At 42.1% G+C, this 24224-nt stretch overlaps 1 protein-coding gene across 1 annotated transcript; it reads left to right on the top strand.

Annotated features, from left to right (window-relative positions):
- The first annotated feature begins 3667 nt into the window (after positions 1-3667).
- Positions 3668-24224, top strand: bdh1 (3-hydroxybutyrate dehydrogenase, type 1). The gene is made up of 5 exons (XM_071414078.1): positions 3668-4275; positions 4572-4682; positions 5697-5838; positions 19152-19304; positions 23606-24224. Exons 1-5 carry the CDS (start codon positions 3994-3996, stop codon positions 24070-24072), a joined length of 1155 nt encoding a protein of 384 aa, XP_071270179.1. The 5' UTR covers positions 3668-3993; the 3' UTR covers positions 24073-24224.

The raw sequence follows: 24224 nt of genomic DNA, 5'->3' as shown, positions 1-24224 counted from the left end.
AAAAAACTTCTGGTTCAGATGGTTTAGACCCTTTCTTCTTTAAGGTTGCTGCCCCTATCATCACCAAGCCTATCTCTGACCTTTTAACCTGTCTCTCCTCTCTGGGTAGGTTCCCAATGCTTGGAAGGCAGCCACGGTTCGTCCTTTATTTAAAGGGGGAGATCAAGCTGATCCTAACTGTTATAGGCCTATTTCTATTTTGCCCTGTTTATCAAAAGTGTTGGAAGAACGTGTCAATAATCAACTGACTGGCTTTCTTGATGTCTATACACTACCTCTCTCAAAAAGTGCAGTTAGCAAACCAGGCCAAAGGCCTCTCAGACACACCAATACTCCTTAGCCGGCCCAATAGAATGGAATGGTCTGCCGTATCAAAAGCTTTGGCCAGGTCAATAAAAATAGCAGCACAATATTGCTTAGAATCAAGGGCAATGGTAACATCATTGAGGACCTTTAATGTTGCAGTGGCACATCCATAACCTGAGTGGAAACCAGACTGCATACCAGAGAGAATACTATAAAGTCAGAAAATCTGCTGTCTCAGCCACTGCCTGTCACCAAGCGAGTACCCCAAGGCTCAATCCTAGGCCCCACGCTCTTCTCAATTTACATCAACAACATAGCTCAGCCGGTAGGAAGCTCTCTCATCCATTTATATGCAGATGATACAGTCTTATACTCAGCTGGCCCCTCACTGGATTTTGTTTTAAATAATCTACAACAAAGCTTTCTTAGTGTCCAACAAGCTTTCTATGCCCATAACCTTGTTCTGAACACCTCCAAAACAAAGGTCATGTGGTTTGGTAAGGAGAATGCCCCTCTCCCCACAGGTGTGATTACTACCTCTGAGGGTTTAGAGCTGGAGGTAGTCACCTCATACAAGTACTTCTGAGTATGGCTAGACTGTACACTGTCCTTCTCTCAGCACATATCAAAGCTGCAGGCTAAAGTTACATCTAGACTTGGTTTCCTCTATCATAATAGCTCCTCTTTCACCACAGCTGCCAAACTAACCCCGATTCAGATGACCATCCTACCCATGCTAGATTATGGAGATGTAAATTTATAGATCGGCAGGTAAGGGTGCTCTCGAGCGACTAGATGTTCTTTACCATTCGGCCATCAGATTTGCCACCAATGCTCCTTATAGGACACACCACTGCACTCTATACTCCTCTGTAAACTGGTCATCTCTGTATACCCGTCTGGTTGATGGTTATTTATAAAACCCTCTTAGGCCTCACTCCCTCCTATCTGAGATATCTACTGCAGCCCTCGTCCTCCACATACAACACCCGTTCTGCCAGTCACATTCTGTTAAAGGTCCCCAAAGCACACGCATCCCTGGGCCGCTCGTCTTTTCAGTTCGCTGCAGCTAGCAACTGGAACGAGCTGCAACAAACACTCAAACTGGGCAGTTTTATATCAATCTCTTCATTGAAAGATTCAATCATGGACAGAGACAGTATAGACCTACTAGAGAGACAGTATAGACCAACTAGAGACAGTATAGACCTACTAGAGACAGTATAGACCTACTATAGACAGTATAGACCTACTAGAGACAGTATAGACCTACTAGAGACAGCATAGACCTACTAGAGACATTATAGACCTACTAGACAGAAAGACCTACTAGAGAGACAGTATAGACATACTAGAGACAGTATAGACTTACTAGAGACAGCATAGACCTACTAAAGAAAGTATAGACCCACTAGAGAGACAGCATAGACCTACTAAAGAAAGTATAGACCCACTAGAGAGACAGTATAGACCTACTCGAAACATAAATGATATACTAGGCACAGTATGGACTTACTAGAGACAGTATAGACCTACTAGAGACAGTATAGACTAACTAGAGAGACAGTACAGACCTACTGGAGAGACAATAAAGACCTACTAGAGACTGTATAGACCTACTATAGAGAGTTAGTCTTTACTGTGTCTCTATAGTAGGTCTATCTAAAGACAGTATAGACATTCTAGAGAGACAGTGAAGACTAACTAGAAACAGTATAGACCTACTAGAGACAGTTAAGACCTACTATAGACAGTATAGACCTACTAGAGACAGTTAAGACCTACTATAGACAGTATAGACCTACTAGAGACAGTATAGACCTACTAGAGACAGTACAGACCTACTTGAGAAACAGTATATGTCTACTAGAGACAGTATAGACCTACTAGACCTACTAGGTAAATAAATATCAATTACGGTCCCATTCTGATTTCTAGGGAAGGACACTTGCACAAATTATGGTTTGTGATTGGCTGAGAGAAATTTGACGATAAAAATATTTTCATTGGCAAGATAAGCAAACTTAGGCATGACATTCCAGCAACAAACGCTGACACTACACATCCAAGAATATCTGACCAAATTATGAAAAACAAGCATTGTAATTTTGAATTCCGTAAAGTAAGTGTGGAAGAGGTAAACAAATTATTGTCTATCAACAATGACAAGCCACCAGTGTCTGACAACCTGGATGGAAAATCACTGAGGATAATAGCAGACGACAAGCCACCGGGGTCTGACAACTTGGATGGAAAATCACTGAGGATATTAGTGGACGACAAGCCACTGGGGTCTGACAACTTGGATGGAAAATCACTGAGGATATTAGTGGACGACAAGCCACTGGGGTCTGACAACTTGGATGGAAAATCACTGAGGATAATAGTGGACGACAAGCCACCGGGGTCTGACAACTTGGATGGAAAATCACTGAGGATATTAGTGGACGACAAGCCACTGGGGTCTGACAACTTGGATGGAAAATCACTGAGGATAATAGTGGACGACAAGCCACTGGGGTCTGACAACTTGGATGGAAAATCACTGAGGATAATAGTGGACGACAAGCCACCGGGGTCTGACAACTTGGATGGAAAATCACTGAGGATAATAGTGGACGATATTGCATCTCCTATTTGCCATATCTTAGATTTAAGTCTACTAGAAAGTGTATGTCCTCAGGCCTGGAGGGAAGCTAAAGTCATTCCCCTACTCAAGAATAGTAAAGCCCCCTTTACTGGCTCAAATAGCCGACCAATCTGCCTGTTACCAACACTTAGTACTTAACCAGATACAATGCTATTTTACAGTAAACAAATTGACAACAAACGTTAAGCACTAGGGAAGGACACTTGCACAAATTATGGTTTGTGATTGGCTGAGAGAAATTTGACGATAAAAACAGAGTCGGAGCAGGTTTGTTCATTGCGGCTTTTGACATCATCGATCATAGTCTGCTGCTGGAAAAACATACACTACCGTTCAAAAGTTTGGGGTCACTTAGAAATATCCTTGTTTTTGAAAGAAAAGCTATTTTTTTTGTCCATGAAAATAACATCAAATTGATCAGAAATACAGTGTAGACATTGTTAATGTTGTAAATGACTATTGTAGCTGGAAATTGATGATTTTTAATGTAATATCTACATATGCGTACAGAGGCCCATTATCAGCAACCATCACTTCTGTGTTCCAATGGCACGTTATGTTAGCTTATCCAAGTTTATAATTTTAAAAGGCTAATTGATCATTAGAAAACCTTTTTGCAATTATGTTAGCACAGCTGAAACTGTTGTGCTAATTAAAGAGGCAATAAAACTGGCCTTCTTTAGACTAGTTGAGTATCGGGAGCATCAGCATTTCTGGGTTTGATTACAGGCTCAAAATGGCCAGAAACAAAGACCTTTCTTCTGAAACCTGTCAGTCTATTCTTAGAATGTAAATCACAGAACATATATGTAGTGGCAGCTGCAGAGAAGTAGATGGGCTTACAAGATCTGACTTCAGAAGAGTTACAGGGGTGTGTTGAGTGGTGGTGTCAGGAATAGATATGGTCCAAGTAGTGGAATGGGGAAGTGAGTTTTTAATTTAGTGTAGACTTAGTTGGAATGGTGTTTTATTTTAAATTTTTCCCATTTTGTATCACAGTATAATGGATTTATATTATAGTCCAGTTGGGGGCGCTAATGCAACATATTGGATGCCAACCGCCGTTAAACCCCGAAGAAGAAGTTAACATTACAGAAGTTAATGAAATGGCTTCGCTGTCGTTCGTTCGAGGCGCTCTACTCGTGTCGTTTTCAGTTCTTTTGACAGTAGTTCTGGGGTTCGGGCTCCCAGCGTTGCTGAATGCTGTTGCTAAAGGCTGTGGTTTTCCTGAGACCAGCGTGACAGAGTGCATAGTCGGGGTGTATTTCATTTTTGTACTCTATGTCGCGACACCACGGATACCCAGAGGATCAATAGAGGTAACATATCTCACTGTACTGTAAACCACTGGAAATCGAATGCCTTTTATGTTGTTGGTTTATATTGTTTTCCACACTGGCTCTAAGCTATGCTGATTTTAAAGTTGAACAAAGCAGATAAGACATTAAATCATGCGATAATAAGCTATAAAAGTAGCCCACAATAGTCTGAAATTAAATAGGTCAATTCCAAGCAGTGCAGTTTCTCAGCTTGCCGTTTCAACTTGCACTCTATTCAAACCCTTTCGAATGACACATTGTGTGTTGGGTAATATTACAGTTTGTCCATGTTGCAGGTAAAGGGAAAGGCAGTATTCATCACAGGCTGTGACACTGGGTTTGGTCATGCCACGGCTAAGCACCTCCACAAACTGGGCTTCACTGTCTTCGCTGGATGTCTGTTCAAGGTAATGTTTATGTCCAGGTAAACTGTCTGTTCAAGGTAATGTTATTAGTTTATGTCCAGGTAAACTGTCTGTTCAAGGTAATGTTAGTAGTTTATGTCCAGGTAAACTGTCTGTTCAAGGTAATGTTAGTAGTTTATGTCCAGGTAAACTGTCTGTTCAAGGTAATGTTATTAGTTTATGTCCAGGTAAACTGTCTGTTCAAGGTAATGTTATTAGTTTATGTCCAGGTAAACTGTCTGTTCAAGGTAATGCTATTAGTTTATGTCCAGGTAAACTGTCTGTTCAAGGTAATGTTATTAGTTTATGTCCAGGTAAACTGTCTGTTCAAGGTAATGTTATTAGTTTATGTCCATGTAAACTGTCTGTTCAAGGTAATGTTATTAGTTTATGTCCAGGTAAACTGTCTGTTCAAGGTAATGTTTATGTCCAGGTAAACTGTCTGTTCAAGGTAATGTTTATGTCCAGGTAAACTGTCTGTTCAAGGTAATGTTTATGTCCAGGTAAACTGTCTGTTCAAGGTAATGTTTATGTCCAGGTAAACTGTCTGTTCAAGGTAATGTTTATGTCCAGGTAAACTGTCTGTTCAAGGTAATGTTTATGTCCAGGTAAACTGTCTGTTCAAGGTAATGTTTATGTCCAGGTAAACTGTCTGTTCAAGGTAATGTTTATGTCCAGGTAAACTGTCTGTTCAAGGTAATGTTTATGTCCAGGTAAACTGTCTGTTCAAGGTAATGCTATTAGTTTATGTCCAGGTAAACTGTCTGTTCAAGGTAATGTTTATGTCCAGGTAAACTGTCTGTTCAAGGTAATGTTATTAGTTTATGTCCAGGTAAACTGCCTGTTCAAGGTAATGCAGAAGACGCTAAGGAAATGGAAAGTAGGATTTGTGTCTGTGAAATAATGGGCTGGCGCAGTAGACTGAGTTTGTGCTGATTGTTGAAGTATTCAGACAGCCGTTGACTATCGTCAGACAGTGTTTTGAGTTCTTCTGATTTAGGTGCCTTTCCTTTCAAGGAGAAGGGTGGGGAGGGGTCTATGGAGCTGGAGGGGATGCAGTCAGATCGGATGAAGGTGCTTCAGCTGGATGTCTGCAGTGAGGAACAGGTGAACAGAGCTGTGGAGTACGTTAACACATACCTGGACGACTCACAGAGAGGTACAGGACATTAGTCTGTCTCACTGCCACACATCATACCATATACAGGAACTGCATGAATACAGAAGTCTTTGTACATTATCTAGAATAAATGTGCTGATTTGAATCTGAATTATTGGGTATAGTAAATGATTATCTGCATGACAGTGAAAGCAGATACAGAGCCTTCAGAAAGTAGTCATACCCCTTTACATATTCAATATTTGGTTACAGCCTGAATTCAAAATAAAAAATCTCACTCATCTACACACAATACCCCATAATGACAAAGTGGAAACATGTTTTACGACATTTTTGCAGATTGAAAATAAAGAAATATCTAATTTATTCACACCGAGTCAATGCTTTGTAGAAGCACCTTTGGCGGCGTTTACAGCGGTGAGTCGTCTTGGGTCTGTTTCAGCTTTGCACATCTGGATTTGGGGATTTTGGTCCCATTCTCCCTTTACTCAAGCTCTAAGTTTGCTGTTTACCGTCACTCACCATCTATCTTCAAGTCTCTGCAGATTTTTCAATGAGATTCATGTCTGAGCCACTAAAGGACATTCTTGTTCTAAAGCAATTCCACCATGCTTCATGGTACAGATTAGAGGTCGACCGATTATGATTTTTCAACGCCGATACCGATTATTGAAGGACCAAAAAAAGCCGATACCGATTATTCAGCCGATTAAAAAAAAAAAAAAATACAAAAAAAATACAAAAATACAAAAAAAAAATAAAATAAGAATAATATATATATATATATATATATATATATATAAAAAAAATAATAAAGAAGAAAAAAATATATATATACAGTGGGGAGAACAAGTATTTGATACACTGCCGATTTTGCAGGTTTTCCTACTTACAAAGCATGTAGAGGTCTGTAATTTTTATCATAGGTACACTTCAACTGTGAGAGACGGAATCTAAAACAAAAATCCAGAAAATCACATTGTATGATTTTTAAGTAATTAATTTGCATTTTATTGCAAGACATAAGTATTTGATCACCTTCCAACCAGTAAGAATTCCGGCTCTCACAGACCTGTTAGTTTTTCTTTAAGAAGCCCTCCTGTTCTCCACTCATTACCTGTATTAACTGCACCTGTTTGAACTCGTTACCTGTATAAAAGACACCTGTCCACACGCTCAATCAAACAGACTCCAACCTCTCCACAATGGCCAAGACCAGAGAGCTGTGTAAGGACATCAGGGATAAAATTGTAGACCTGCACAAGGCTGGGATGGGCTACAGGACAATAGGCAAGCAGCTTGGTGAGAAGGCAACAACTGTTGGCGCAATTATTAGAAAATGGAAGAAGTTCAAGATGACGGTCAATCATCCTCGGTCTGGGGCTCCATGCAAGATCTCACCTCGTGGGGCATCAATGATCATGAGGAAGGTGAGGGATCAGCCCAGAACTACACGGCAGGACCTGGTCAATGACCTGAAGAGAGCTGGGACCACAGTCTCAAAGAAAACCATTAGTAACACACTATGCCGTCATGGATTAAAATACTGCAGCGCACGCAAGGTCCCCCTGCTCAAGCCAGGGCATGTCCAGGCCCGTCTGAAGTTTGCCAATGACCATCTGGATGATCCAGAGGAAGAATGGGAGAAGGTCATGTGGTCTGATGAGACAAAAATTGAGCTTTTTGGTCTAAACTCCACTCGACGTGTTTGGAGGAAGAAGAAGGATGAGTACAACCCCAAGAACACCATCCCAACCGTGAAGCGTGGAGGTGGAAACATCATTCTTTGGGGATGCTTTTCTGCAAAGGGGACAGGACGACTGCACCGTATTGAGGGGAGGATGGATGGGGCCAACGACCTCCTTCCCTCAGTAAGAGCATTGAAGATGGGTCGTGGCTGGGTCTTCCAGCATGACAACGACCCGAAACACACAGCCAGGGAAACTAAGGAGTGGCTCCGTAAGAAGCATCTCAAGGTCCTGGAGTGGCCTAGCCAGTCTCCAGACCTGAACCCAATAGAAAATCTTTGGAGGGCGCTGAAAGTCCGTATTGCCCAGCGACAGCCCCGAAACCTGAAGGATCTGGAGAAGGTCTGTATGGAGGAGTGGGACAAAATCCCTGCTGCAGTGTGTGCAAACCTGGTCAAGAACTCCAGGAAACGTATGATCTCTGTAATTGCAAACAAAGGTTTCTGTACCAAATATTAAGTTCTGCTTTTCTGATGTATCAAATACTTATGTCATGCAATAAAATGCAAATGAATTACTTAAAAATCATACAATGTGATTTTCTGGATTTTTGTTTTAGATTCCGTGTCTCACAGTTGAAGTGTACCTATGATAAAAATTACAGACCTCTACATGCTTTGTAAGTAGGAAAACCTGCAAAATCGGCAGTGTATCAAATACTTGTTCTCCCCACTGTATATATATATATATATATATTTTAATTTATTTATTTGTAATCATGACAATTACAACAATACTGAATGAACACTTATTTTAACTTAATATAATACATAATTTTTTTGTTTTTTGTTGCCTCAAATAAATAACGAAACATGTTCAATTTGGTTTAAATAATGCAAAAACAAAGTGTTGGAGAAGAAAGTAAGAGTGCAATATGTGCCATGTAAGAAAGCTAACGTTTAAGTTCCTTGCTCAGAACGTGAGAACATATGAAAGCTGGTGGTTCCTTTTAACACGAGTCTTCAATATTCCCAGGTAAGAAGTTTTAGGTTGTAGTTATTACAGGAATTATAGGACTATTTCTCTCTCTACCATTTGTATTTCATATACCTTTGACTATTGGATGTTCTTATAGGCACTTTAGTATTGCCAGTGTAACAGTATAGCTTCCGTCCCTCTCCTCGCTACTACCTGGGCTCGAACCAGGAACACATCGACAACAGCCACCCTCGACGCAGCGTTACCCATGCAGAGCAAGGGGAACAACTACTCCAAGTCTCAGAGCGAGTGACGTTTGAAACGCTATTAGCGTGCACCCCGCTAACTAGCTAGCCATTTCACATCGGTTACACCAGCCTAATCTCGGGAGTTGATAGGCTTGAAGTCATAAACAGCTCAATGCTTGAAGCATTGCGAAGAGCTGCTGGCAAAACGCACGAAAGTGCTGTTTGAATGAATACTTACGAGCCTGCTGGTGCCTACCACCGCTCAGTCAGACTGCTCTATCAAATCATAGACTTAATTATAACATAACACACAGAAATACGAGCCTTCGGTCATTAATATGGTCGAATCCGGAATCCGGAAACTCCGGAAAATCCGAAAACAAAACGTTTATTCTTTCAGTGAAATACGGAACCGTTCCGTATTTTATCTAACGGGTGGCAACCATAAGTCTAAATATTCCTGTTAAATTGCACAACCTTCAATGTTATGTCATAATTACGTAAAATTCTGGCAAATTAGTTCGCAACGAGCCAGGTGGCCCAAACTGTTGCATATACCCTGACTCTGTGCAATGAACGCAAGAGAAGTGACACAATTTCACCTGGTTAATATTGCCTGCTAACCTGGATTTCTTTTAGCTAAATATGCAGGTTTAAAAATATATACTTCTGTGTATTGATTTTAAGAAAGGCATTGATGTTTATGGTTAGGTACACATTGGAGCAACGATTGTGCTGTTTTCGCAAATGCGCTTTTGTTAAATCATCCCCCGTTTGGCGAAGGTGGCTGTCTTTATTAGTAATAAATAGTCTTCACACAGTTCGCAACGAGCCAGGCGGCCCAAACTGCTGCATATACCCTGACTCTGTTGCAAGAGAAGTGACACCATTTCCCTAGTTAAAAGAAATTAATGTTAGCAGGCAATATTAACTAAATATGCAGGTTTAAAGATATATACTTGTGTTTTGATTTTAAGAAAGGCATTGATGTTTATGGTTAGGTACACGTTGGAGCAACGGCAGCCCTTTTTCGTGAATGCGCACTGCGTCGATTATATGCAACGCAGGACACGCTAGATAAACTAGTAATATCATCAACCATGTGTAGTTATAACTAGTGATTATGATTGATTATTTTTTTATAAGATAAGTTTAATGCTAGCTAGCAACTTACCTTGGCTTCTTACTGCATTCGCGTAACAGGCAGGCTCCTCGTGGAGTGCAATGTAATCAGGTGGGTAGAGCGTTGGACTAGTTAACCGTAAGGTTGCAAGATTGAATCCCCGAGCTGACAAGGTAAAAATCTGTCATTCTGCCCCTGAACAAGGCAGTTAACCCACTGTTCCTAGGCCGTCATTGAAAATAAGAATGTGTTCTTAACTGACTTGCCTAGTTAAATAAAGGTGTCCAAAAATACAGATTTTTTATTGTTATAAACTTGAAATCGGCCCTAATTAATCGACCTCTAGTACAGATGGTGTTGGTTTTCAGACAGTGTTTTGCCTTCAGGCCAAAGTTACATTTTTGTCTCATCAAACCACAATCTTTTGCCTTATGCCCTTTCTTTCACATGCATTTTTGCAAACACAATGTGGGCTGTCGTGCCTTTTTCTCAGGAGTAGCTTCTGTCCCATAAAGTCCAGATTGGTGAAGTGCTGTAGAGACTGTTGTCCTTCTGGCAGGTTCTCCCATCTCAACCAAATAACTGTTAGAGTGGTCATTGGGTTCTTGGTCCCCTCCCTGACCAAGGTCCTTCTTGCCCGGTTGCTCAGTTTGGTCAGACGGCCAGCTCTAGGCAGAGTCTGGGTAGTTCCATATTATGCTCTTGGAAACTTTCAACACTCCAGAAATATGCTTCATCACAATCCTGTCTCAGAGATCTACGGACAGTTCATTGAACTTCATGGTATAGTACCTGCTCTGACATGCATTGTCAACTGTCAGACCTTATATAGACAGGTGTGTGCATTCCAAATCATGTCCAATCAATAGAATTTACCACAGGTGGACTCCAATTAAGTTGTAGAAACATCTCAAGGATGATCAATGGAAACAGGATTCACCTGAGCTCAATTTGGGGTGTCATAGCAAGGGGGTGTGAATACTTACAGTACCAGTCAAAAGTTTGGACACACTTACTCATTCAAGGGTTTTTCTTTATTTGTACTATTTGCTACATTGTAGAATAATAGTGAAGACATCAAAACTATGAAAGAACACACATGGAATCATTTCCCCTCAGGAGACTGAAAAGATTTGGGTCCCCAGATCCTCAATGTTCTACAGCTGCACCATCGAGAGCATCCTGACAGGCATCCTACTTGTACAAATTAACTCAACTAACCTGTACCCCCGCACATTGACCCTGTATATAGCCTCGTTATTGTTATTTTGTTACTTTTTACTTTAGTTTATTTGGTAAATATTTTCTTAACGCTTCTTCAACTGCATTGCTGGTTAAGGGCTTGTAAGAAAGCATTTCCCAGTAAAGTCTACACTTGTTGTATTCGGCGCATGTGACAATTTGATGTAGTAACCAAAAAAGTGTTTAACAAATCAAAATATATTTGAGTCTTCAAAGTAGCCACACTTTGCCTTTGACAGCTTTGCACACTCTTGGCATTCTCTCAACCAGCTCATGAGGTAGTCACCTGGAATGCATTTCAATTAACAGGTGTGCCTTGTTAAAAGTTAATTTCTTTCCTCAATGTGTTTGAGCCAAACAGTTAGATTGTGACAAGGTAGGGTTGGTATACAGAAGATTGTCTTTTACCAAATAGGGCTAAGTCCATATTATGGCAAGAACAGCTTAAATAATCAGAGAAACGACAGTCCATCATGACTTTAAGACATGAAGGTCAGAACATTTTCAAGAATTTTGAACGTTTCCTCAAGTGCAGTCCCAAAAACCATCAAGCGCTCTGAAACTGACTCTCATGAGGACCACCACAGGAAGACCCAGAGTTACCTCTGCTGCAGAGGATAAGTTCAGCCCAAATAAATGCTTCACAGAGTTCAAGTAACAGACACATCTCAACATCAACTGTTCAGAGGAGACTGCATGAATCAGGCCTTCATGGTCGAATTGCTGCAAAGAAACCACTGCTAAAGGACACCAATAAGAAGAGACTTGCTTGGGCCAAGAAACACGAGCAATGGACATTAGACCGGTGGAAATGTGCCCTTTGGTCTGATGAGTCCAAACGAGAGATTTGTTTCCAAAAGCCGTGTCTTTGTGAGACGCAGAGTATGTGAACAGATGATGTCCGCATGTGTGGTTCCCACCGTGAAGCATGGAGGAGGAGGTGTGATGATACTTTTCTGGTGACACTGACTGATTTTTATTGAGAATTCAAGGCACACTTAACTTCTTATGGCTGCAGGGGCAGTATTGAGTAGTTTGGATGAAAGGTGCACAGAGTAAACGGTCTGCTCCTCAGTCATAGTTGCTAATATTTGCATATTATTATCAGTATTGGATAGAAAACACTCTGAAGTTTCTAAAACTGTTTGAATTATGTCTGTGAGTATAACATAACTCATATGGCAGGTAAAAACCTGAGAAGTTCCACTTCCTGTTTGGATTTTTTTCTGAGGTGGCAGATTTTCAACCAAGCTCTCATTGAAATTACAGCGAGATATTGATGATTTTTCACTTCCTATGGCTTCCACTAGATGTCAACAGTCAATAGAACTTTGTCTGATGACTCTAATGTGAAGGGGGGCGAAGGAGACAGGAATTAGTCACCATTGCCACGAGCTGACCATGCTTTGACCACGCACATTCACGTGAGAGGCAGCTCCGTTCCATCGCTCAACTGAAGTCAATCTAATTCTCCGGTTGGAACGTTATTCAAGATGTATGTTAACAACATTCTAAAGATTGATTCAGTACATCGTTTGACATGTTTCTACTGACTGTCATGGAACTTTTGGACATTTCGTCACGTTATAGTGGACGCGCTTTGTGACTTTGGAATTGTTAACAAACGCGCTAACCAAAGTAGCTAATTGGACATAAATAACGGACATTATCGAACAAATCAAGCATTTATTGTGGACCTGGGATTCCTAGGACTGCATTCTGATGAAGTTCATCAAAGGTAAGGAAACATTTATCATGTATTTTCTGGTTTCTGTTGACTCCAACATGGCGGCTAATTTGGCTATTGTTCTGAGCGCCGTCTCAGATTATAGCGTGGGTTTCTTTTTCCGTAATTTTTTTTTGAAATCTGACACAGCGGTTGCATTAAGGACAGGTATATCTATAATTCCATGTGTTTAACTTGTATTATCATCTACATTTATGATGAGTATTTCTGTTGAAACGATGTGGTTATGCAAAATCACTTGATGTTTTTGGAACTAGTGAATCTAACGCGCCAATGTAGACTCAATTATTTTTTATAAATATGAACTTTATCAAACAAAACATGCATGTATTGTGTAACATGAAGTCCTATGAGTGTCATCTGATGAAGATCATCAAAGGTTAGTGATTAATTTTATCTCTTTCTGCTTTTTGTGACTGCTATATTTCGCTGGAAAAATGGCTGTGCTTATTGTGGTTTGGTGGTGACCTAACATAATCGTGTGTAGTGCTTTCGCTGAAAAGCCTATTTGAAATCGGACACTTTGGTGGGATTAACAACAAGATTACCTTTTAAAATGATATAAGACACATGTATGTTTGAGGAATTTTAATTATGAGATTTCTGTTTGAATTTGGCGCCCTGCACTTTCACTGGCTGTTGTCATATCATCCCGTTAGCGGGATGCAGCCATAAGAAGTTAACCAGCATGGCTGCAGCGATACGCCACCCCATCTGGTTTGTGCTTAGTGGCACTATCAGTTTTTCAACAAAGGGCTAAGGACTATTTGACCAAGGAGAGTGATTTGAGTCCTGCAGCAGACGACCTGGCCTCCACAATCAAATTACCTGGCCTCCACAATCAAATTACCTGGCCTCCACAATCAAATTACCTGGCCTCCACAATCAAATTACCTGGCCTCCACAATCAAATTACCTGGCCTCCACAATCACACACAGAAATACGAGCCTTCGGTCATTAATATGGTCGAATCCGGAAACTATCATTTCGAAAACAAAACGTTTATTCTTTCAGTGAAATACGAAACCGTTCCGTATTTTATCTAACGGGTGGCAACCATAAGTCTAAATATTCCTGTTAAATTGCACAACCTTCAATGTTATGTCATAATTACGTAAAATTCTGGCAAATTAGTTCGCAACGAGCCAGGTGGCCCAAACTGTTGCATATACCCTGACTCTGTGCAATGAACGCAAGAGAAGTGACACAATTTCACCTGGTTAATATTGCCTGCTAACCTGGATTTCTTTTAGCTAAATATGCAGGTTTAAAAATATATACTTCTGTGTATTGATTTTAAGAAAGGCATTGATGTTTATGGTTAGGTACATATTGGAGCAACGATTGTGCTGTTTTCGCAAATGCGCTTTTGTTAAATCATCCCCCGTTTGGCGAAGGTGGCTGTCTTTATTAGTAATAAATAGTCTTCACACAGTTCGCAACGAGCCAGGCGGCCCAAACTGCTGCATATACCCTGACTCTGTTGCAAGAGAAGTGACACCATTTCCCTAGTTAAAAGAAATTAATGTTAGCAGGCAATATTAACTAAATATGCAGGTTTAAAGATATATACTTGTGTTTTGATTTTAAGAAAGGCATTGATGTTTATGGTTAGGTACACGTTGGAGCAACGGCAGCCCTTTTTCGTGAATGCGCACTGCGTCGATTATATGCAACGCAGGACACGCTAGATAAACTAGTAATATCATCAACCATGTGTAGTTATAACTAGTGATTATGATTGATTATTTTTTTATAAGATAAGTTTAATGCTAGCTAGCAACTTACCTTGGCTTCTTACTGCATTCGCGTAACAGGCAGGCTCCTCGTGGAGTGCAATGTAATCAGGTGGGTAGAGCGTTGGACTAGTTAACCGTAAGGTTGCAAGATTGAATCCCCGAGCTGACAAGGTAAAAATCTGTCATTCTGCCCCTGAACAAGGCAGTTAACCCACTGTTCCTAGGCCGTCATTGAAAATAAGAATGTGTTCTTAACTGACTTGCCTAGTTAAATAAAGGTGTCCAAAAATACAGATTTTTTATTGTTATAAACTTGAAATCGGCCCTAATTAATCGACCTCTAGTACAGATGGTGTTGGTTTTCAGACAGTGTTTTGCCTTCAGGCCAAAGTTACATTTTTGTCTCATCAAACCACAATCTTTTGCCTTATGCCCTTTCTTTCACATGCATTTTTGCAAACACAATGTGGGCTGTCGTGCCTTTTTCTCAGGAGTAGCTTCTGTCCCATAAAGTCCAGATTGGTGAAGTGCTGTAGAGACTGTTGTCCTTCTGGCAGGTTCTCCCATCTCAACCAAATAACTGTTAGAGTGGTCATTGGGTTCTTGGTCCCCTCCCTGACCAAGGTCCTTCTTGCCCGGTTGCTCAGTTTGGTCAGACGGCCAGCTCTAGGCAGAGTCTGGGTAGTTCCATATTATGCTCTTGGAAACTTTCAACACTCCAGAAATATGCTTCATCACAATCCTGTCTCAGAGATCTACGGACAGTTCATTGAACTTCATGGTATAGTACCTGCTCTGACATGCATTGTCAACTGTCAGACCTTATATAGACAGGTGTGTGCATTCCAAATCATGTCCAATCAATAGAATTTACCACAGGTGGACTCCAATTAAGTTGTAGAAACATCTCAAGGATGATCAATGGAAACAGGATTCACCTGAGCTCAATTTGGGGTGTCATAGCAAGGGGGTGTGAATACTTACAGTACCAGTCAAAAGTTTGGACACACTTACTCATTCAAGGGTTTTTCTTTATTTGTACTATTTGCTACATTGTAGAATAATAGTGAAGACATCAAAACTATGAAAGAACACACATGGAATCATTTCCCCTCAGGAGACTGAAAAGATTTGGGTCCCCAGATCCTCAATGTTCTACAGCTGCACCATCGAGAGCATCCTGACAGGCATCCTACTTGTACAAATTAACTCAACTAACCTGTACCCCCGCACATTGACCCTGTATATAGCCTCGTTATTGTTATTTTGTTACTTTTTACTTTAGTTTATTTGGTAAATATTTTCTTAACGCTTCTTCAACTGCATTGCTGGTTAAGGGCTTGTAAGAAAGCATTTCCCAGTAAAGTCTACACTTGTTGTATTCGGCGCATGTGACAATTTGATGTAGTAACCAAAAAAGTGTTTAACAAATCAAAATATATTTGAGTCTTCAAAGTAGCCACACTTTGCCTTTGACAGCTTTGCACACTCTTGGCATTCTCTCAACCAGCTCATGAGGTAGTCACCTGGAATGCATTTCAATTAACAGGTGTGCCTTGTTAAAAGTTAATTTCTTTCCTCAATGTGTTTGAGCCAAACAGTTAGATTGTGACAAGGTAGGGTTGGTATACAGAAGATTGTCTTTTACCAAATAGGGCTAAGTCCATATTATGGCAAGAACAGCTTAAATAATCAGAGAAACGACAGTCCATCATGACTTTAAGACATGAAGGTCAGAACATTTTCAAGAATTTTGAACGTTTCCTCAAGTGCAGTCCCAAAAACCATCAAGCGCTCTGAAACTGACTCTCATGAGGACCACCACAGGAAGACCCAGAGTTACCTCTGCTGCAGAGGATAAGTTCAGCCCAAATAAATGCTTCACAGAGTTCAAGTAACAGACACATCTCAACATCAACTGTTCAGAGGAGACTGCATGAATCAGGCCTTCATGGTCGAATTGCTGCAAAGAAACCACTGCTAAAGGACACCAATAAGAAGAGACTTGCTTGGGCCAAGAAACACAAGCAATGGACATTAGACCGGTGGAAATGTGCCCTTTGGTCTGATGAGTCCAAACGAGAGATTTGTTTCCAAAAGCCGTGTCTTTGTGAGACGCAGAGTATGTGAACAGATGATGTCCGCATGTGTGGTTCCCACCGTGAAGCATGGAGGAGGAGGTGTGATGATACTTTTCTGGTGACACTGACTGATTTTTATTGAGAATTCAAGGCACACTTAACTTCTTATGGCTGCAGGGGCAGTATTGAGTAGTTTGGATGAAAGGTGCACAGAGTAAACGGTCTGCTCCTCAGTCATAGTTGCTAATATTTGCATATTATTATCAGTATTGGATAGAAAACACTCTGAAGTTTCTAAAACTGTTTGAATTATGTCTGTGAGTATAACATAACTCATATGGCAGGTAAAAACCTGAGAAGTTCCACTTCCTGTTTGGATTTTTTTCTGAGGTGGCAGATTTTCAACCAAGCTCTCATTGAAATTACAGCGAGATATTGATGATTTTTCACTTCCTATGGCTTCCACTAGATGTCAACAGTCAATAGAACTTTGTCTGATGACTCTAATGTGAAGGGGGGCGAAGGAGACAGGAATTAGTCACCATTGCCACGAGCTGACCATGCTTTGACCACGCACATTCACGTGAGAGGCAGCTCCGTTCCATCGCTCAACTGAAGTCAATCTAATTCTCCGGTTGGAACGTTATTCAAGATGTATGTTAACAACATTCTAAAGATTGATTCAGTACATCGTTTGACATGTTTCTACTGACTGTCATGGAACTTTTGGACATTTCGTCACGTTATAGTGGACGCGCTTTGTGACTTTGGAATTGTTAACAAACGCGCTAACCAAAGTAGCTAATTGGACATAAATAACGGACATTATCGAACAAATCAAGCATTTATTGTGGACCTGGGATTCCTAGGACTGCATTCTGATGAAGTTCATCAAAGGTAAGGAAACATTTATCATGTATTTTCTGGTTTCTGTTGACTCCAACATGGCGGCTAATTTGGCTATTGTTCTGAGCGCCGTCTCAGATTATAGCGTGGGTTTCTTTTTCCGTAATTTTTTTTTGAAATCTGACACAGCGGTTGCATTAAGGACAGGTATATCTATAATTCCATGTGTTTAACTTGTATTATCATCTACATTTATGATGAGTATTTCTGTTGAAACGATGTGGTTATGCAAAATCACTTGATGTTTTTGGAACTAGTGAATCTAACGCGCCAATGTAGACTCAATTATTTTTTATAAATATGAACTTTATCAAACAAAACATGCATGTATTGTGTAACATGAAGTCCTATGAGTGTCATCTGATGAAGATCATCAAAGGTTAGTGATTAATTTTATCTCTTTCTGCTTTTTGTGACTGCTATATTTCGCTGGAAAAATGGCTGTGCTTATTGTGGTTTGGTGGTGACCTAACATAATCGTGTGTAGTGCTTTCGCTGAAAAGCCTATTTGAAATCGGACACTTTGGTGGGATTAACAACAAGATTACCTTTTAAAATGATATAAGACACATGTATGTTTGAGGAATTTTAATTATGAGATTTCTGTTTGAATTTGGCGCCCTGCACTTTCACTGGCTGTTGTCATATCATCCCGTTAGCGGGATGCAGCCATAAGAAGTTAACCAGCATGGCTGCAGCGATACGCCACCCCATCTGGTTTGTGCTTAGTGGCACTATCAGTTTTTCAACAAAGGGCTAAGGACTATTTGACCAAGGAGAGTGATTTGAGTCCTGCAGCAGACGACCTGGCCTCCACAATCAAATTACCTGGCCTCCACAATCAAATTACCTGGCCTCCACAATCAAATTACCTGGCCTCCACAATCAAATTACCTGGCCTCCACAATCAAATTACCTGGCCTCCACAATCAAATTACCTGGCCTCCACAATCAAATTACCTGGCCTCCACAATCATCCGACCTCAACCCAATTGAGATGGTTTTAGATGAAGTTGAACCGCAGAGTGAAGGAAAAGTAGCCAACAAGTGCTCAGAATATGTGGGAACTCCTTCAAGACTGTTGGAAAAGCATTCCTCATGAAGCCTGAGAGAAATGTCAAGAGTGTGCAAAGCTGTCAAGGCAAAAGGTGGCTACTTTGAATAATCAAAAATATGTTTTGTTTAACACTTTTTTTGGTTACTACATGATTCCATATGTGTTATTTCATAGTTTTGATGTCTTAACTATTATTCTACAACGTAGAAAATAGTAAAAATAAAGAAACTCTTGAATGAGTTGGTGTCCAAACTTTTGACTGGTACTGTAAGTAAATTAGATTTTCTCTATTTCATTTTCAGTAAATTTGCATACATTTCTAAACATGTTTTCACTTTGTCATTATGGGGTATTGTGTGTAGATGGGTAAGAAAAAAAAAGAAAAAAAAACATTTTAATACATGTTGAATTCAGGCTGTAACACAATGTGGAAAAAGTTAAGGTGTGTGACTACTTTGTTAAATGGGATATAGACCCTGAAGGAGACTATATATATATATATATAATCAGTTATATACCCCTCTTCTCTTTTCCCTGATCAGGTCTGTGGGCGGTGCTGAACAATGCAGGTGTGTCTACGTTTGGTGAGGTGGAGTTTACGACCATGGAGACTTACCGCCAGGTGTCAGAGGTCAACCTGTGGGGGGTTATCAGGGTCACCAAGGCCCTCCTGCCCCTCATCCGTAGGGCCAAAGGTCAGCACCAACAGACACAACTGTTTCAGATACAAGTACTAAATAACTCCCGCCCTGTAGCACTCACATCTGTAGCCATGAAGTTCTTTGAAAGGCTGGTCATGGCTCACATCAACTCCACCATCCCAGCCACCTTAGACCCCCTCCAATTTTCATACCACCCCAACAGATCCATAGAGGATGCAATCTCAATTGCACTCCACACTGCCCTTTCCCACCTAGATTCTCACCTATGTGTTCAACACCATTGTCCCCTCCACGCTTGTCACCAAGCTTAAGACCATGGGACTGAAGACCTCCCTCTGCAACTGGATTCTGGACTTTCTGACGGGCCGCCCCCAGGTGGTGAGGGTAGCAACATCACCTCCGCCACGCTGACCCTCAACACTGGGGCCACTCGGGTGCGTGCTTAGTCCCCTCCTGTAGTCCCTGTTCACCCACGGTTGCGTGGCCAAGCACGACTCCAACACCATCATCAGGTTTGCCTGATCACCGGCGATGATTAGTCAGCCTACAGCGTGGTGCCAGAACAACAACCTCTTCCTCAACGTCAGTAAGACAAAAGCGATGATCGTGGACTACAGGAAACGAGCACGCCCCCTTCCACATGGAAGGGCTGCAGTGGAGTCGAGAGCATCAAGTTCCTCCAAATCACTAAGAAGTTAAAATGGTCCACAAACAGTTGTGAAAAAGGCTCGACATCACCTCTTCGCCCTCAGATCCTGAAAAAGTTCTACAGCTGCACCATCGAGAGCATCTTGACTGGTTGCATCACCGCCTTGTGTGGCAATAGCACCGCCCTCGATTGCATGGCGCTACAGAGGGTGGTGCGGACAGCCCAGTACATCACTGGGGCCATCCAGGACCTCTTATCAGGCAGTGTAAAAGGAAGGCCCAGCCAAACCATGGTCTGACACCCAACAGGCTCCTGAACAGCATCTATCCCCAAGCCATAAGACTGCTAAATAGCTAACAGAATTGACCCTTGTATTTTCTCTACGCACACTGACACTCTAACACATAACATGCACACACATTTATACTTACTCTACACACACACACACTCACATACAATCATCATATACACAGCTGCTTCTCTGTTTAGCATATATGCTGATGCCTAGTCACCTTACCACTCACTGTACAGTATTCAGACCCCTTCACTATTTCCACATGTTACGTTACAGCCTTATTTCTAAAATATATATACATTTAAATATTTTTTTTCCCCATCTACACACACTACCCCGTAATGACAAAGCAAAAACAGAAATTCATTATTTACATAAGTATTCAGACCCTTTGCTATGAATCAAAATTAAGCTCAGATCCTGTTTCCATTGATCATCCTTGAGATGTTTCTACAACTTGATTGGAGTCCACCTGTGGTAAATTCAATTGATTGGACATGATTTGGAAAGGCACACACCTGTCTATATAAGGTCCCACAGTTGGCAGTGCATGTCAGAGCAAAAACCAATCCATGAGGTTGAAGGAATTGTCCATAGAGCTCCGAGACAGGATTGTGTCGAGGCACAGATCTGGGGAAGGGTACCAAAAAATTTCTGCAGCATTGAAGGTCCCCAAGAACACAGTGGCCTCCATCATTCTTAAATGGAAGAAGTTTGGAACCACCAAGACTCTTCCTAGAGCTGGCCGCCTGGGAAAACTGAGCAATCGGGGAGAAGGGCCTTGGTCAGGGAGGTGACCAAGAACCCGATGGTTACTTTGACAGAGCTCTAGAGTTCTTCTGTGGAGATGGGAGAACCTTCCAGAAGGACAACCATCTCTGCAGGACTCCACCAATCACTCCTTTATGGTAGAGTGGCCAGACGCGAGACACTCCTCAGTAAAAGGCACATGACAGCCCTCTTGGAGTTTGACAAAAGGCACCTAAAGGACTCTCAGACAATGAGAAACAAGATTCTCTGGTCTGATGAAACCAAGATTGAACTCTTTAGCTGAATGCCAAGCGTCACGTCTGGAGGAACGCTTGCACGTTCCCTACGGTGAAGCGTGGTGGTGGCAGCATCATGCTGTGGGGATGTTTTTCAGCAGCATGGACTGGGATACTAGTCAGGATTGAGGGAAAGATTTAACGGAGCAAAATACAGAGAGATCCATGATGAAAACCTCCTCCAGAGCGCTCAGGACCTCAGACTGGGGCGAAGGTTCACCTTCCAACAGGACAACAACCCTAAGCACACAGCCAAGACAACGCAGGAGTGGCTTCGATCGAACATCTCTGGAGAGACTTGAACATATCTGTGCAGCGACGCTCCCCATCCAACCTGACAGAGCTTGAGAAGATCTGCAGAGAAGAATGGGAGAAACTCCCCAAATACAGGTGTGCCAAGCTTGTAGTGTCATACCCAAGAAGACTCGAGGCTGTAATCGCTGCCAAAGGTGCTTCAACAAAGTACTGAGTAAAGGGTCTGAACACTTATGTAAATGTAATATATGCTAAAATTTCAAACAAACTGTTTTTGCTTTGTCATTATGGGGCATTGTTTGTAGATTGGTGAGGGGATAAAAACATTACTTTTTTTAGAAAGTCTAATGTAAGTAGAAAAAGTCAAGGAGTCTGAATAGTTTCTGAATGCACTTTACACAGCTTCTTACATGATCCTGTCTGTCATGTGTTTGTTCTACCTTGTTATCTTTAGTGCTACAGTGATATTGACTACTGCATTGTTAGGGTTGGAGCACATGACATAACTTGAACTGTAGTCATTTAGCAGAGACTGGACGGCATTCAAACAAAAGTTCATTCATGCTTGAGCTGACGTCTGCAGCGTTTACTGTGAATGTGATTTCCATGAACGTCAAGTAGTGCAATGTTGGAGCCTGATAATATGGATGATGAAATGGGCTCTGTTTAGGTTGCGGTGGTGGTGCGCGGGCTCTGTTTAGGCTGCGGTGGTGGTGCGCGGGCTCTGTTTAGGCTGCGGTGGTGGTGCGCGGGCTCTGTTTAGGCTGCGGCGGTGGTGTGCGGGCTCTGTTTAGGCTGCGGCGGTGGTGCGCGGGCTCTGTTTAGGCTGCGGCGGTGGTGCGCGGGCTCTGTTTAGGCTGCGGCGGTGGTGCGCGGGCTCTGTTTAGGCTGCGGCGGTGGTGCGCGGGCTCTGTTTAGGCTGCGGTGGTGGTGCGTGGGCTCTGTTTAGGCTGCGGTGGTGATGCGCGGGCTCTGTTTAGGCTGCGGCGGTGGTGCGCGGGCTCTGTTTAGGCTGCGGTGGTGGTGCGCGGGCTCTGTTTAGGCTGCGGTGGTGGTGCGCGGGCTCTGTTTAGGCTGCGGTGGTGGTGCGTGGGCTCTGTTTAGGCTGCGGTGGTGGTGCGTGGGCTCTGTTTAGGCTGCGGTGGTGGTGCGCGGGCTCTGTTTAGGCTGCGGTGGTGGTGCGTGGGCTCTGTTTAGGCTGCGGCGGCGGTGCGCAGGCTCTGTTTGTGTGGAATGTAATGTACTGCATTGAGCAGGTAGTAAATGATGATGAACTGACTGGAGCTCTGGTCAGTCAGTCGCTGATCTGTCAAGCTCCTGAAGAATGTTTTTAAGATGTGGTTTTGAGGATAGTTGGACTGTAGAGGCCTGCTGCATATCTCTGTGGCGTTCACTAACAGGCTCGGAGTCATACGCGCTCGGATTCATACTGCTTTTCTTCTTGAAATAAAAAGTTGTTAAAGGTAGACTCGGCGTTATGTTGTCGCCGTCAGCAGCACCTCAGATATTCCTATGAGAGTGATGGCGTACTTTGCTCTCACACAGAGTATCTGTGCACGGCTTCACACTGCTACTACGTAGTAGCTACGGGACCAACGCAGGAGAGACCAAGCTTCAACGCTCTTCGTTGTTTCAGAAATCGATTGCCGTTTACTTTGTGCATCGATGAATCTACCTTTTAATGTGTTCTAATGCCACTGTGTTAAATAGGTATTTATCTATGTAATAACCTAATGCCACTGTGTTAAATAGGTATTTATCTATGTAATAACCTAATGCCACTGTGTTAAATAGGTATTTATCTATGTAATAACCTAATGCCACTGTGTTAAATAGGTATTTATCTATGTAATAACCTAATGCCACTGTGTTAAATAGGTATTTATCTATGTAATAACCTAATGCCACTGTGTTAAATAGGTATTTATCTATGTAATAACCTAATGCCACTGTGTTAAATAGGTATTTATCTATGTAATAACCTAATGCCACTGTGTTAAATAGGTATTTATCTATGTAATAACCTAATGCCACTGTGTTAAATAGGTATTTATCTATGTAATAACCTAATGCCACTGTGTTGTTGCAGGTCGTGTGGTCAACCTGGCCAGTATGTATGGGCGGATGGGCAATGCCCTGCGTTCTCCATACTGCGTGTCTAAATATGGTGTGGAAGCATTCTCCGACTGTCTACGTTACGAGATGAAGGCCTGGGGGGTCAAGGTCTCTGTCATCGAGCCGGGGAACTTCATTGTGGCCACGGGCATCCTGACCCGGGACATTGTGGCGACCACGGCTGATAAACTGTGGCGCGAGGCGCCCCCTGGTGTCCAGGAGGACTATGGCCACGCCCACTTCGACAAACACATGGCTCTGATGAGGTCATACTGTAGCAGCGGACAGAAGGATGTCCAACCCGTCCTAGATGACATCACCGACGCCATCACGTCACGCCGCCCGTTCACGCGCTATAACCCCATGGAGCCTCATTGGTGGATCAGGATGCAGGTGATGACACACCTACCGGCCGCCATCTCCGACCGTCTCTACTTCTGAACTAGAGGATCTCCGACCGTCTCTACTTCTGAACTAGAGGATCTCCGACCGTCTCTACTGCTGAACTAGAGGATCTCCGACCGTCTCTACTGCTGAACTAGAGGATCTCCGACCGTCTCTACTGCTGAACTAGAGGATCTCCGACCGTCTCT

This window comes from Salvelinus alpinus, chromosome 8, assembly GCF_045679555.1.
Source record: "Salvelinus alpinus chromosome 8, SLU_Salpinus.1, whole genome shotgun sequence".
Taxonomy (NCBI): Eukaryota; Metazoa; Chordata; class Actinopteri; order Salmoniformes; family Salmonidae; genus Salvelinus; species Salvelinus alpinus.
The sequence above is the reverse complement of the archived record's forward strand: the minus strand, read 5'-3'. Positions and strand labels throughout refer to the sequence as shown.

What these genes read in the sequence shown, in the direction of transcription:
- bdh1 (XM_071414078.1), top strand. Translation starts at nt 3,994, where the DNA reads ATGCAACATATTGGATGCCAACCGCCGTTAAACCCCGAAGAAGAAGTT. An exon ending in TACCCAGAGGATCAATAGAG is followed by an intron (nt 4,276 to 4,571) that starts GTAACATATCTC and finishes TCCATGTTGCAG; the next exon opens with GTAAAGGGAAAGGCAGTATT. An exon ending in TCGCTGGATGTCTGTTCAAG is followed by an intron (nt 4,683 to 5,696) that starts GTAATGTTTATG and finishes TTTCCTTTCAAG; the next exon opens with GAGAAGGGTGGGGAGGGGTC.